At 33.8% G+C, this 15,584-nt stretch overlaps 2 protein-coding genes across 4 annotated transcripts in view; one reads left to right on the top strand and one right to left on the bottom strand.

The window, feature by feature from the left end:
• The first annotated feature begins 1,164 nt into the window (after positions 1-1,164).
• LOC8264791 (elongator complex protein 6) lies at positions 1,165-3,878 on the top strand. Of its 2 annotated transcripts, none has more exons than XM_015722883.3 (5): positions 1,165-1,397; positions 1,583-1,655; positions 1,989-2,194; positions 2,310-2,456; positions 3,399-3,878. In XM_015722883.3, exons 1-5 carry the CDS (start codon positions 1,224-1,226, stop codon positions 3,531-3,533), a joined length of 735 nt encoding a protein of 244 aa, XP_015578369.1. In that variant the 5' UTR covers positions 1,165-1,223; the 3' UTR covers positions 3,534-3,878. The 2 variants fall into 2 exon arrangements, with proteins under 2 accessions (XP_015578369.1, XP_015578367.1); XM_015722881.3 differs by having other exon boundaries at positions 1,166-1,460.
• Positions 3,879-4,574: 696 nt separating this feature from the next.
• Positions 4,575-15,584, bottom strand: part of LOC8264789 (two-component response regulator-like PRR37) — a 38,960-nt gene continuing 27,950 nt past the window's right edge. For both annotated transcript variants that reach the window (XM_048376065.1, XM_015722894.3), the window contains 7 exons: positions 10,202-10,363; positions 9,882-10,087; positions 9,475-9,627; positions 6,716-6,899; positions 6,172-6,601; positions 5,256-6,057; positions 4,575-4,961 (listed from right to left, as the gene is read on the bottom strand). In XM_048376065.1, the coding sequence (XP_048232022.1) occupies positions 4,854-4,961; positions 5,256-6,057; positions 6,172-6,601; positions 6,716-6,899; positions 9,475-9,627; positions 9,882-10,087; positions 10,202-10,363 (2,045 nt within the window). In that variant the 3' untranslated portion in view covers positions 4,575-4,853. The remainder of the gene's footprint in view (positions 4,962-5,255; positions 6,058-6,171; positions 6,602-6,715; positions 6,900-9,474; positions 9,628-9,881; positions 10,088-10,201; positions 10,364-15,584) is intronic.

The following is a 15,584-nucleotide window of genomic DNA, read 5'->3' as shown; positions in this document are numbered from 1 at the left end:
GAACAAATTGGGAACGTACCACTAAGCCTTCATGTTTCCTTTAAGCTTTTTTAAAACGCTCAATTAAACCCAAATTAATAATCGTGTTAAACATTTCTGTTAATAATGAGACCGGTTAAAATATCAACTAATAGCATTATAACATATGGTAGTAGTTTGCTTTTTTCTTTTTTCTTATAAGAAAATTAAAAAAAATAACAAACTAAATTAATTGAACTAAATAATAAAACTAAGAGAGGTTAAATTGCTTAATTATCCTTTCTATTGAAGCAACTATCATTGTAAATTACCGTATCACCACCATCAACTACCATTGACACCACCATCGTCATCATTTTCATATAACCTAATCAATATTCTTCCCATTCTAGTCCATGATAATATCTATCAGTAAATATGAAAGCTAGCTTTTCGTCTTCTTAAAAGAAAAGATTTTATTTTAGAAAAAGCAACAAAACCATTTCTTATATTGCCAACTATACATTACATGGCTCTTGATCATCACCATCAATGTTGTTCATCAAACTAAAACCTTCATCAAGTTAAATACATAAACCACGGGAGAATGACAATGCATGCGATTAATGACGACAACGAATGATAGGGGACAATTTTAAAATATTTGATTTATTTGGTTTATCTCTAGTTTGTTTAGGTTTGATAAGGATTTTGAATGAACAAGTTTAAGGTTGAAATCATTGTTTAATTTGTTTAGCTACGAATGGTCCTTGTTTTTCTTTCAATGATGACAAATTGTAGCCCGAAGTGGGGTCTTATGATGGTTTATAGTAGACAATGAGTTTCTCCAGTGAGTTCATGTGTTGGTCATTGATAATGATATAATTTATGTAGTGATTGGAGGTTTTTTATGCAGTAATAGAACTTATTGTTAATATTTTTTTTTTATTATCTGATTATAATTTAGTTTGTTTATTATGAAGAAATGATTATAAATCTATTTTATTTTTTTTATTTTAATATTTTATTTATTTTTAATTTGTTTTTTAAATAAATAAATAAATAAAAGCTATTATCATCGTATTATTGGTTTTGTGTTTTAATGTGTTTTTTAAAAGCTAAAAGGGCTTATTTGAGACACTTTCAAGCATGAGGGCTCATCTGTACTTCTCCAATTTGTTTAGGGGCTGAAATAATAAATAACGAAATAAAAAAAACCCTAAACCCTCTGTGGACGAAGAGAATCGGAAGAGGAAGAATAGGCAATGGAGATGCGGAGATTGAATCTGTTAGAAGAAGCATTAGGGTTGGAGGAAGAAGCATCAAACACATGGGACTTGAGAGGAAAAGTAATAGTAATAGAAGACAGAGTGGAAACAAGTGGATCATTTCTACTTAACCATCTCATTAAGCGAATTCTCTCTCCCAATTCTTTTAAAGTTATAATCTTTCTTGCTTTCTCTAACCCTTTCTCTCACTACGATCGCATTCTTCGAAAACTTGTACTCTCTCTCTCTATATATATCCTTTTCTTTTCCTGCCATGATAGTATTAGTTTGTGCGTCAAAACTTGTTGGCATTGCATTGATTGTGGGTTTCTTTCTTTTTATTTTTTTGGTTACAGGGTTGCAATTTAGCTGCACACAAGGACTGTGGCAGATTCTTTTTCTTTGATATGCTTATGCTACAGTGTTCTGGTGAGAAATGGCTCAACCTGTTTGACCATGTTATTGTTCATACATGATTTTTTCTGAACTTAGTTAAAGCTACTTGTTTCTTTTGGGGTGTTGTTTAAGCTAATTTCCTTACGATAATTCTCATTGTTGATTGTGCTCCATACAACTCTTGTGGGCTGTCACAATATTTGGCAATGTTTTGTTTTTGTTTTTATTTTTAATTTTTCTCTTTTAAAGGGAATCTTTTATTTTATGGGATGTAAATTGCCCTTCTTAATTGTATAATTGTCATGGATTTGTTTTTGTTGGACTGTTTTCTTGACTAGAAGTCCTTTGAATTCAATTCTTTACTAGATAGAAATGAAGGAAATTCTAATAAAGCTGGATTTATCACATTGTTTGGAGAAATACAAAAGGTTATATGTGCCCTACCTGAAAACTACAAGAACCATGTCACCATCATGATAGACGATGTGTCTCTGATGGAGGTAGCTGCTTATGGCTCTTCAGATCGTGTCTTAGACTTCCTGCATTATTGCCACACTCTAACATCAGATTTTGTAAGAACATGTTGGACTATGAACTCTATTTATCTTCGTTTCTGTAATTTTATTTATATTTTTTATTTTTTGGTTGAGTTATTCAATGGTTCTTGTGTTCTTCTTCTTCCCACAGGGTTGTTCATTAGTAACTCTTAATCACGAGGATATATATTCTACCATGGAGAGACGTGCATTTATATTACAGATGGAGTACCTTGCAGATATTTTGATAAAGGCAGAACCTTTAGCTACTGGTTTGGCAACTGATGTGCATGGACAGGTAAATTATGGTATCATGTTCTGTTATTAACATCATTTTTCTATGTATTTATGTTAGTGAGATGGAGGTCTATCTGAATGAATTTTAATAACATTTAGTTTGCCAACTAGAAAAAAAGTTCCTTTTTTTAATTTCACTTGTTCTATGACTGTATTATGGCTTTCCAAACTAAAACACTTATCGTTGGTTTAAGTTCGGTTTGAAGAAAATAATAATTAAGTTGGGGCACTTTCTATGCTGGTATCTGTAAAGTGTCATTGTGGTTGTTAAAAAGTTTTGCCTGTTTTCTGCAGTAAGGATAATGCTAGCATAACAAATTTCATGCACTAGTCTTACCATGGCGCATGTCCAAGTTTTTGCTCAGTATGAGCATGCTCTGTTTCTATTTTTTTGTGATTACCTTTCAGTTTCTTGACACACTAATTATAGACTGAATAAGTGTTGGTCTACAATTAGCTTGTGCTTGTACTTGCTGATTTTCCTGTATCATGGAGTTGCATTCTTATGCACATTCTTGATGTGTTTTACTTTTCAAAAAGGGAAGAAACACAAATGTAGAAAAGGATACACAATTGTTTTTATATACTTTATCTTCTATGTAATTGGGGCTGTTGTATTTTCTATTTGTATTCTTTTGGAGTTTTTGATGCTATTATTTCTTATGTTATTGCAATTTCATCAAATTACAACCAAGTTGATAAGTAATCTTGCAAGAATTTTAGTCTAAATTGTAGGCAACTGTCATCTTAGGGTTTGCCTTTTCAATTTCTTTGATTAGATGGCTTTGATAAAAGCATAGGCCAGCTCTGGAAGGATTTCCTCAAAACTGAATGAATGCATGCTTTGATATGATAATTTGCTTTGACACTACAAATTTTATTCCAAGTTTGATTTCGGGTGACGACAAGCTGCTTCTCTCTTTGCAATTTTTCTTTGTTGCAGTTGACGGTTTTGAGCACCGGAATTTGCTGTAGGAAAGGTAACTTAAAGAACAAAATAAGCAATTTCCAGTTCATGGTCAAGGAAAATAGTGTTGAATACTTCTATCCTGGGAGTCGAACTTGTGGAGCCAGATAATTGTTTTTGGATGAACAACAACAAAAGCATAGGAGAATAGGATCCTTATTGACAGATGCAAACAGAGTTCTAGCTAATTTTGCATTGGGAAATATTTCTGGCAATGACACGTGATATCTTGCCGAATAAGAGAGAATCTCCTGTATGCAAAAGCCAACACTTGAGTTGCTTAATTGTAGGCATGTCGTTCACTCTATTGTTTTATGAGCTTCAGATTGCAACTGACATGTCTGATATATGACTGCAATTTTGTAAGGCTTGTATGCTTGTTACCCAAACTATCAAGCTTTGCAGTATTAGTAACTGCTCCTAATGTTTTATGTATGAAATGCAAATTCCTCTGAATCAGAGTTATACTGGAGGAAAGTTTAATACACCTGCCAAGCAAAATTCTTGAATTTGAGCTTCCCAATTGTCATGACCTTGGGTCCACAGGCCATCACTAGTGATTGGAAGGTGAGAAAGGGAGAGAAAATAGAGTCGAGGAAAACAAGAGAGAAGAATTATGGAGATGAGAAAAGGTAGAGAGAAGAGAAGAATAAGAGAAAATAGAGAGAAATTCTATTTGCATTTGATATTGATGATACTGATTGCAACTTCACCTAATATAGAGTAATGTTCCAAAAGAAGAAACCTAGAGAGCACCCAAATAACAATGAGTTATCATTATTCCAAGTCTAGCCTCGGACCCTATGGTGGTGAGAATAGGTTGTCACCATTCCAAATATTTTATCGACAGACACTTCACCTTGGTATGATTATTTTCTACATGGCAAGATGCTACAGAATTTGACTTGCCTTTTTTTTTTTTTATAGTGTTCGCTTAGAGAAATTCCATACTTCCTGAACAGAGCGCAGTTCTTACAGCTAGTTGAGCACCTTTCGAAGTACCCTAGGTTACAGCTAAACAATCAACAGAAAATTTAGATCAAGTCAGAAGTTACGCAAAATCATTCAAGGAAAGATGATCATGAGAAAATAAAATCTGTCAAGCAACCCTCTATAGAACTCTGTTCATGATTAGTCTTATGGGACTACATCACACCAAGTCTAGATCCTTTATTATAGAAAACTACCTATCAAGGTTTAACCTTCTGGTTGTAATACTACGTAAGTATAGGAACCACATTGGTCCACAATCATAAAAAGTACAGTTTCAGATGTTCTAGGTTCATATGTTTAATAATGAATTTGGCCTTTGCTAGAGAGCATTATAAATTGCACCGAACACCCAAAAATATAGACCCAATGGAATCTTAATGCTCCCTCCATTTACACAGCTCGTGCCAATCTCATGCACATAATCTGGGAATAGGGTTGTTAGCTATGCTCATCCTTTTCTTTATTTCCATGCGTCACTTGTCGTACAAATTGCCCTCGAACGCGTGGTCTCTGTTCTGCCAGTTTTTTCCTGCTCTGGTATCGAACCTGGAAATGATTATGTTAGGAACAAAGACATTCCTGTCAGACTACTCGCAAGTTGAGATAGCAGATCTGATGTCTGCAATGAAAAAATATAGCTGAAGAAAATTTTGTATTCACAACTCTTATTTCACTCCATGGTATTGATGTTTAGTTGGGTACTTGTCTATGCCTATGTATGTGCAGCATTGACGATCTATTTGTGAGGATCGTGTCACTAGCATTTTATCTCTGATATATTCAATGGTTTTTCAGTTTTCTTATTGCTCAGTACTTGATATTAAATGCAATTTCAGTTACCTTCTTCTCAAAGCATCTCTCTTTCCTCTTTTGGCGGAATTTGTTCAAAGCTGCCTCTCTTTGGGCAGAACGGTTATGATCAACTGCAGTTCTGCTGCCAGTTCCACATGCTGCTCCAGCTTTTTCAGCTGCTCCATTATCTCTTTCTGCATTTGTTTTTTTGAGATTTAGAGCGACACTGCTCTCGTTCAGTCCATTGCTTCCGTGGTCACTTCCTGAGGCACCCCCGTTCATACGATAATTACCAACACTATCGATGTGCACGCTCAACATGTTGGATGACCCATACTGGGGAGCTGCCACTGCCATATTTTTCTGAGACAGACTGTCATGGTTGGCAAGCTGCTGCTGCTGCTGCTTCTGGGACATGCTGTGAACATGGTGGTGGTGGTGATGGTGATGGTGATGGTGGTGTTCCACCTGGACTTGGTTGTTCATGTCTCTTGCTTGAGCTAAAATATTGTTAGCAACTGTATCATCAACCTTACCAGATTGAGGGACGGGCATATGGCCATTCTGCACTGCATGGAAAGCAGAAGAGGGATTGGGACCTTTAACTGTCAATTTCGGTGCAGGATTATCGTTGGATGCCACTGGTTTGGTGAAAGCATTATTAGTGGTAGAACCCATGTCATTATTGTTACTACTACCATTAGAACGCTGATTGGAAGGGGTACTATTTGAACTAGATTGAAAATATTGCATCGAGTCTGTTTTTACTGCCTCTGAACTATTATCAAGGGAATAATAGCTACCCACATTCCCTGTTGGAGCCTGATTAGCAGTTGAAGCAGAGTTATACCTACATGATAAAGAAGATTCTGACAGTAAATTCTATTTTTAAGAGAGGGGGAAGGGAAGGGGGATGGGGTGTGTTAAAATACAGTGTAGTCAGAATGTAAACGATTTGGCATACCTTGAGAATGCTGAGAGGTCTGAATGTCTAAGCACGTTTCGGTCTTTAGCTCTGGTCCCGGTATCTCCCACATCTCTAAGCCTCTTCAAACTAAGCTCAAGACAAGGGATCCCCTTACTTTCATGGGCAACCTCGTCGTTTTGATTGGAGGCTTTTGGGACGTCAAAAACTACACTAGGATCAGCGCTGTTAGTGGTTATGCCCATAAAATCAACAGGTTGGTTTCTTGATTCTCCATCGGGTTCCTCACTTTTAAGCTCTAGGTTTGTTTTCTCCTTTTGCTCACCATCCTTCTTTGAAATAGTTTCAGGAAGTTTCTCTCCATTACTGTCTGCTATATTAGCTGCTACTTTTTCACTTGGGTGTTCAACCTGCGAGTTTGGAATTCTGGGAACACCGATCTCCAAGTCCTTTCCCGAAACAACATTGCCTAAATATTGAATGTAGGATAATTTGAACCCAAGAAGAGGAAATATGTGAAATCTAGAGATATCAGAAAAAGAAAAGTTTCAATGAAAATTTCTGCAAACAAAGTCTTGTGTACCAAGGTCATCATCCTGTCCCTCGCACTCCTTTGTCGTGGTCACAGGCACCCATTTGTTGCTCAATGCTTCTGGTATTAAATGTATCACTCGGGCACAGGTGCTGTCAGGAGGGTCAGCTACCTGGTTCCATGGTGACATTAGTTTTGGGCTGTCAACTTCAATGGCCCTCTTTGTCCAAGAGCTCTGCAAAAATAGAACAAAAGCATGCATTCAGAAATTTCATGACCGCCTGACTATAGGATCCAGCCTTCTGTCAGAAATCTGCCATCCATTGCCTTAATAATATGCGAAGAAAATGTCTCCATGCACACATCACGAGATTATAAGGAAGAGATGGCACGTTTTGATACAGTACTGGAGACCATATCAGTCCTAACATTTTTGTCATTTGGTACTGCGTCTTATTTTTAAATGGAATGCATAATGTATATGTGCACGTTCATATTTGTACGCATATCAAATTTTTAACAGATATAAGATAATCTTTTCTTAAGGATACAGTAAAAGAATTGCAACTCAGTTGAGACATAATTCAACAATAAATATTAATGAAGCAAAAGGTAACCAAGTTAAATTTTGTAATGGTCAATTGATGAACGTTATACAAATACTAATGTACAAAAAAGCAGATTAAAAAATCAACATTGAACTGGCTCGAATGTAGATTATTCCAGAATCATCAAAACTAAGGTTTCCAATTCTTCACTATCATATATATTCAACGCAACCCATCCATGGACCCTAACTCAAATGTAGTTGAATTCATGGATGCTTTTGCTTCACCTGTACTTGAATGCATTTTTAACAATTCTAGCAATACTAAATCCTTCTTGACTATTGCAGCATATGTCTCCTTCTCCATGTATGCACTTCTGCTTAAATGTAATTCAACTTTGTACAGATGCATCAATAGATTTTTTCTGATATAACTAAAGACCCAAAAGAAGAGGAAGGAAGAACCCCTGATCTCTAAGTAAGACAACTAGCTCAATTGGGTTAACTGAATCATCACTACTTTCTTTCAACCAGAAAAGTAAGTTAGTATTCTCGTTTTCCCAAAACCAAACCAGTTAATTAGGTTTAGATTTTCTGCATAGCCTAAAATGGCTCCATACTCAACCATATTCAGAACTAATCATTAAGATTTCATAATTGAATGTATAATGATTCACTTGACAAAATTACAACTGTTTAATAAGCTTTCAATTACTCATTTTGAATTTAAAGGTTGGAAAATTATAGAAACAAGACATGTTTCCATTAACATGAGAGATCTCAAATCCTCATATTAAATGGTTCCAGTTCAAATCCTCGTATTAAATGATACCAGTACATATATGTAGTTTTGAAGTATATAGTATATATATGGACTAATGACGCTAAAAATCCTAACCTTTTATGTCCTATTGCAAATCCATTTTTTAATTTTTTACTTAAATAATTTGATTTAACTAATTAATTGTGATTATAGCTAAAGTTAAAATAGAGTAACGGGTTAAATGACATATCATTATTTATTATCAACAACTTACACGTTACTGCCACATATATTTACACATCACATATGAGTTACAAAGATCATGTTACAAATAAACAAGAAAGTAAATGACGAGTGAAAATCATGAATAAAAAAAAAATGAAGAGTGAAGTCATTTCTTTCCTCACTTTTGTTGTGATTTTATGCATTTTTTTTAAAGAGGCAAATGATTTAGGGTTAAGTAGTATACAATTTTGACCGGAATTGTAATTACAATTAGTCAAGTTGGGTTATTTAAGTAAAAATTTAAAGGATGGGCCAAACTTACAAAATAATACAAATGTTTGAATTTTTAATATCATTAGACCTATATATATATATATAAATGTAGTTTAGAATTCATTTACAAATTCTAGTGATTATGATATAAATTTGGCTTAAAGATAACATATTCCTTTGTTATAAAATAGGGAAAAGTATAAAAAAGTGTCATGTGATTTGGCACTTTTGCATTTGAGAGACTGTAGTTTTTTTCATGATAAAAAAGTACTCTGTAATTTACTTTTTCTTACATTTTTACTATATTATAATACTCATTTTCAATAACAAAATCACTTATTAAGTGATTTAGCATATAACTAATTACATTAAATTCATGTTAAATAAGACTAGTTATATATTTTTTGTATTAAGAATAAAATAAAATTATTTTTAAAATAAAATTATAATACTTTTAGGAGTATTATGATAGTTGATTTGATGGTAAATCATCTATAAAATAACTTTTTATTACTGAAAATGAATATTAAATCATATAAATCTAAAAAAATTAATTTATAAAGAATTAAAAAGGTAAGAAAGTCAAATCAAGGGTACTTTATCACGAAAAAAACCTGCATTTTTCTAAGTGTAAAAGTGTCTAACTACAAGGTATATTTTTATACTTTTTCCTATAAAATATTAATTGAATTTATGAGCTTCCATACGTGTCACATATGGATTTGCAAAAGAATTCTATTAGATTAAGAATTTATGAGCTTCCATACGTGTCACATATGGATAAAGACAGAACTAAACCAGAGACCACTCAGCAACTCAATTAACAGAGTTAAATCGTAAACATAGTTCCATGTCCCAAGAGAGACATAACTTGAATGATGAAACTACTTGCAAGATTGTTCATGAATGATACCTGAGTGCCTTATCAATGTGACACTAATATCACATGAAAGAAAGAATCTGAAAGATCAAACTACTTGCAAGATTGTTCATGAGTGATACCTGAGTACCACTTCCATGGTCGCTGCCATCTCTTGCATTCAAACCAGTGCTTCCAATGTCATCCTCATCATTGCTGCCAGTGTTGTTATCCGACTCTTCAGGACTTGTGGATTTTCGAGTCCGTATATCACTTTCACTCCCACTACCACTAGACTGATAAAGGATGAATAGTGAACAAAACAAAGAAAGCAAGATTTGCACTTATCTTTGATTCTATATCAGTGAGTGATAAATAAATCATGAAAACAAAAGAAATCAAGAAATAATATTGGTATAGACATTCTAAAATATATAGATAAAATTAGCTCATAATAATACTTTCAACTGAAAGCAACACCTTATTCTGTCGGAAACCTGGAATTGCTCCATAATTGACATTTCATTATATAGATATATAAAGGACAGACCTGAAATTTAGAGTCCAAAATTGGTCCATCATGTAGTTCCTTACATAAAGTGGCATAACTATAGCAACTCACGCTGTGGCATTTCCTCCAAACATGCTGCCAAAGGTTTTTAAGCTCATTCTTTCGAATAGGCTTCACTAAAAAGTCAAGTGCACCCTTTGACAAACACTTAAAGACTACATTCATGGAATCATGAGATGACATCACTGCACATAAAACTCACCAGGTGTAGCAGTTAAAAGTATCAAATTTTTCAAGATGAATGCGGTAGACGTCAGTTTCAAATGGAGGAAAACAGAAAATAGAGGAAATATACTCACTAATCACAGGAATATTCTTGCAGGTTCTGTGGTTCATAATCTTGCATAAAAGGCCAATTCCCGATAAACAAGGCATGGCTACCTCAGATAAAATTAGATCAATATGATTGGTTAGATCTTCTAGAAGTTTCCAAGCTTGAAGACCATTTGCAACAGCTGTAACTGCCATGAACGAAAACTAAAGTTAACTTCCTCCAAGTGAAAACTCATATTGTCAATCCTGTGCCATATTAGAAATATGTCTAATATATAAGTTTCAGAAAAAAGGTTTTTATATTAGTATGAAACATCACAAAAAGGGTTTCTACCAATTACTATTATATCAATTTATATGCTAAAAAATTACTCGGAATGAATAAAATGGTAAAAATGTGCTTATATGCACTCACGTAGATGTTAGCACAAAGTAATGACTGCAACAGATATTCTATTAAACCTTCAACTCGAACAAAAAGTGATCTGTATCGGTTACAGTTTTCCTTTTAATTTATTTTGACAGTTTACAAAGAAGAATGACTTCTTATAATGTGGCAAACAAACTAATGTAGTATCTAGCCAGAATTCTCGCAAAGTCCTATCAATAAATGGATGGAGAAGTGGCATATGTGCAAGAAATTACTGTATGAACAGATTCTAATATCACTATACGTGCAAGGAATTATGAGATCAGCTTTCAAATATAAGCTTCCTTTTGAGCTAATATAAACCATTTATAAGTTCATCACTTCTAATGGAGATTAGTCGGTGATGATTTTTTAAAATCCCTCTGTTTAACTAGAAAGTGAACAAACATGATTGACTAATAGAAAATCTTCCTCAGCATAAAGCATTGTTGATAATTCTGTCAATATAAATCTTTGCTTTAGTCATCAGCATTTCTCTCCCCCTAGTCACCAAGTTGTACATTTGAGTCATTTTATGAACATATTAGGGCTATTTATACCTTTCCACTATTCTAAAACAAAAGAATGAACAGTAGTTCCCTTGATCATTGTCTCATGAAGATTTTAGAGTGGGAGCCGAACTTCTTACAACTATTCTAAGAAACAACTGCGAAATCCACTCTACTCAGCCTCAAAGCCAATCTAGTTGGGGTTTCCTCATAGCATCTTTGGACTACTGTCATCAGTTGAAGATTAATACTAAAACTGGTTTTCGGTTTACATCAAATCATATAATTTATGTTTGCTGAGTGCTTCAAATGATGCATCAATCAATCTACATTAGATATTACCAAATACAACGATAACCTCTCCTTTAACTTATCCCCAATAGACATTCATTGTCCACATTTACTATCATATATTATAGCTATCCAAAATTATTGTCTTATGGAACTTCCATTTTAATTTTGAGATTTCTAATTTGGGGGGTTTAGTTAGACTTCTCAAAAGTGTTGCTGCTTCATGCATATCCTACTATGTGGTTAAATGTCACACATATTCTAATCCCTTAATCAGGTCTTTCTTTATGGCAGTAGTCTCGTCTTGCACATGCCGGGGGACCTTTACAGTTGCTATACTTTTCATACTGAAACAGTATGCAATTTGTTAGCAGGAGCGCCTATGGTCAGCTCTATGTTGCTCTGCTATCTTGAATTGTGTAAATAAATTGTGAAGCTTTTCTTGGGTTTAATTCTCATGGGCTTCTAGGCCTGATTCTTAGAAGTTTTCTTCTTATTTTTGCTTATTAAAATATCAAGTCTAATATCCTATACTAAATATCATATTTTAGCCTTTTAACTTCTCTATTTTCTGGAAACTACCCGTAAAACAGCTTACTCTAAATCTGTCCTGCATCAACTTTAGATTTATACATCTTTGCCTAAATTTCCTGTAACATTTCATCACCTCTACTAATGTCCTACATCATTATATTCTTCACAACAACTTTTCTTTTTCAATCTATCAACTCTTTGCTCTCTATCCTCAATAATTTTTACCTCAATAGTAGTAATTCTGCACTAAAATTATAATCTTTTTAATTTACAATTTGTTACTCAAGATTATTCCAGTTATATTTAAACATGTTATCATAATTAATTGCATTGGATGATCACATCATAGAGTAAAATTAATTCATCATATCATAAATTAAAGAATTGGCAAAATGAAAAGGAACAGTTTCCATAAATAATAGAAAGGCAAAGTGTGACCAAGAGCATAGGGAATAAAGGTTTGTCCTTACACAAACATAGAGACAAATACTGTTTTATAATACATAAACCTCAGGAACAAAACTTTTTTGAGAAAGAAGGGACCAAGTAATGGTAAACCTCAATGGCTTCCATTTACCATAGAAATAAACAAGCACTTCACTAAGGAGAAGCTAGATAGTGAATTGATCTATATTTCTTATGCATCTCTTAACAGCCAACTTGCGGGTGTAGGGTGTGCACTATTCGGTTAAAACCGAACTGAAACCAAATTAAGTAATTAATTTGGTTCTATTTTTATAAATTCCGTATGGTTTTTAGTTTTACTTATAAAACAATTCAGTAATTTCAGTTAGTTCAGTTTTTAAAGAGAGAAAAATCAAAAAATTGATATTTTATAATAATGAACGTCTTTCTTTTCTTGCAAAGCCCAAAATTCGAACCAGCACTATTGCACTTGGCCAGGTTCAAATCCCAAATTCCGCATTTGATAACTCTTTTTAACTTTATCAAATTTGATAATTCATATAAAAAAAAGTTAAATGACAACAATGAGGATCGAACCTATATTTGGCCAAAGCACAATTTACTTTATGTTTATATTTGTCCATGTTACAGCCTGTATATTATAGAGTAGGAAGTGTTGTATATTTGATTAGGAGCCTAATTAGTTGTCTGTCTTTATATAGATTTTCTTCCTAGACTAGGACTCATACTTTGTATATAAATACATACTATTATAGTGAATGAAATCATCTCATTTTCTTCTAAATGTCTCTCCAATTACATGGTATCAGAACTTGATTATAAACCCTAGAAAATAATCCAATTTAGAGATTTTTGGAAGTCTTTTTGATTTTTATGACAGCCTGGCCTAGAGAAGCGATCAATGAGGGTGGAAAGTGTACGTTGGGGGAAAGATAGGATGCCTGGATAAGGAGCGGCTTCTGGCAGGAATGACTTTCTGAAAAGTTCTCGAATCTCCCAAGAGGACAAAACCGTGAGGCCAGTAGGGGGCCAAAGCAAACAATATTTCATGTGATATAGTTCTGGTTCGTTACAGTTTTACTAGTAGGGTGGTGACTTTTAGGTCGCTTCTGTAGAGAACTAGTTTATCAAAACCACACATGCCCTACGAGGAGCACCACATTTCATTCGACGAGTTCCCAAACTTTGATCCTCGGAATCAAAGCACATGAGACACACATGCCAGAAATAGAATCTTTCTTTAGTCCATGCATCGGCACGTGAGAGGATGTCTGCCACTAGAAATTTTTCTATCACCTACTCATGGTTCTCCTGCCTCTATATTGCACATATATGTACTTTGTTTTGAGTTTTGACCATTCTGGTGTGATAAATGGGGCTGGATAAAACTCATTCTTAAAAGCTAGCTCATAGGAAGAAGGTGTCCAATCCATATATATACACCATAAGAGCTCAGTACTTAGCGATGTAGGACAAATACAACTTTTAACAGGGTGAAAGTCTTTTAGTGTGACAGGTTTGAATTCTATGTTGTTTTGATTCCTAGAAGGTTCTGTTTTGTTATTTTCTTCATATATTTGGCATTATAACTGATAAATAATTTGTAGTTATAATGTATGTGGTTTATGTGACATAAAAAATCATGGGACATAAGCTTAATGGCTTTAATTATTATGATTAAAGTAAAACAATTACACTTTAATCATAGAGTATTGATAAAGACCACCATATGATTGACGATCCACCTAAAGATGATTCAAACAGACTTGGTTAAGGGAAGATGCTCGATTATTTTTATAGATAAAGAACTTCATTAATAATAAGGTGGTTGGCTTAATTAATTATTGTGAATTGTAAAGGAATTACTGGAATATTTAGATTTTGTGCACTCTAAGAAAGGATATATTAATTGTATGTATGATGCATGCAAAGCCTTCTATCATGCAGACAATCAAGATAAGTCTCTCACGAGCTATTTCATGGATTTCAAAAAGACTTATGAGGAGCTTAATATGTTGTTACTGTTTAGCCTAAATGTGAAAGTTCAACAAGCTCAGCAAGAAACGATGGATGTCATGAGTTTTTTGGCTACTTGTCCGTTTTAATTTGATACTATTAAATTTCAAATTCTCTCTAGTTTTGAGATCTCTTCTTTGCAAAAGGCATTTAGTAGGGTACTCCGCACATAAAATGTTTAGTCGGTACCCCTATTTGTTCAACCTACTAGTGCTCTTATTGGTCGAAGTATCGAAGATGAACTTGGAATATCATAATACAAAAGTAGTAGAGGAATGGGATCAAGCAACTCTGATGGTAATTCTGATACTTGGAGACAGGACTTGGGAGGAACTATGTGCCACTATTGTCATCAGCTAGGCCATTAGGAACGTGACTGTAGGAAATTACTGAATAAAGACTAGCTTAGTCTGCTCATGTTGCATCTACTCATACTACATCTGAGAAGTTCGTTCTAATATCTATAGATGCATTTACCAAATTCCAACGATACCAAAAGTCATTAAAGTTTTCATCTACTCCTGTCAATGCTACTGCCAAATTAGGTAAGCCAAATATAAGTCTTGTTTCCTCATCTTCTAAATGGATCATAAATTCAAATACCATAGACCATATGACAAGTCATTCTAGCCTATTTTCTACTTTTCAATCATATACATCTACTTCTACTGTCACTTGGTCAACATCTTTTGTTCTTGGGTTTGACACAATTAATTTCCCTACATCACTTCCTTTAACATCAGTTTTGAGTTTACCTCAACTTTTTTTAATCTAATTTTTATAAGGAAACCTACTCATCTCTTAATTGTTGTCTCATTTTTTCCAATTATTGCTTGTTTCAGGATCTTATGACGAAAAAAGATTATTGGTAAAGGACATGAATCTACAAGCCTCCATATTTTTTTATAAAAAATTGCCAAAATCACTAGCATGTTCTGCAGTAGCAACCCTATTTAAAACACACCGTCGATTAGATAATCTTTCTCTCCTTTATTAGAGAAAATTATCCTTAATTTTATAGTTTATCTTCTTTAGACTGTGAATCTTGTCAGTTTGCCAAACATCATCGTCTTAGTTTGAGTCCTAGAGTCAATTAACGAGCTAATGCTCCTTTTCAGTTTGTTCATACAGATGTTTGGGGATCTTGTCTAGTTGTGTCTAAATTAGATTTAAATATTTTATTACTTTTATTGATGATTATTTTCGTATGACTTGGTTATATTT

Source organism: Ricinus communis, chromosome 6 (assembly GCF_019578655.1).
Source record: "Ricinus communis isolate WT05 ecotype wild-type chromosome 6, ASM1957865v1, whole genome shotgun sequence".
NCBI lineage: Eukaryota > Viridiplantae > Streptophyta > Magnoliopsida > Malpighiales > Euphorbiaceae > Ricinus > Ricinus communis.
Note: the sequence above shows the minus strand (reverse complement) of the source record. Positions and strands in the feature narration are given on the sequence as shown.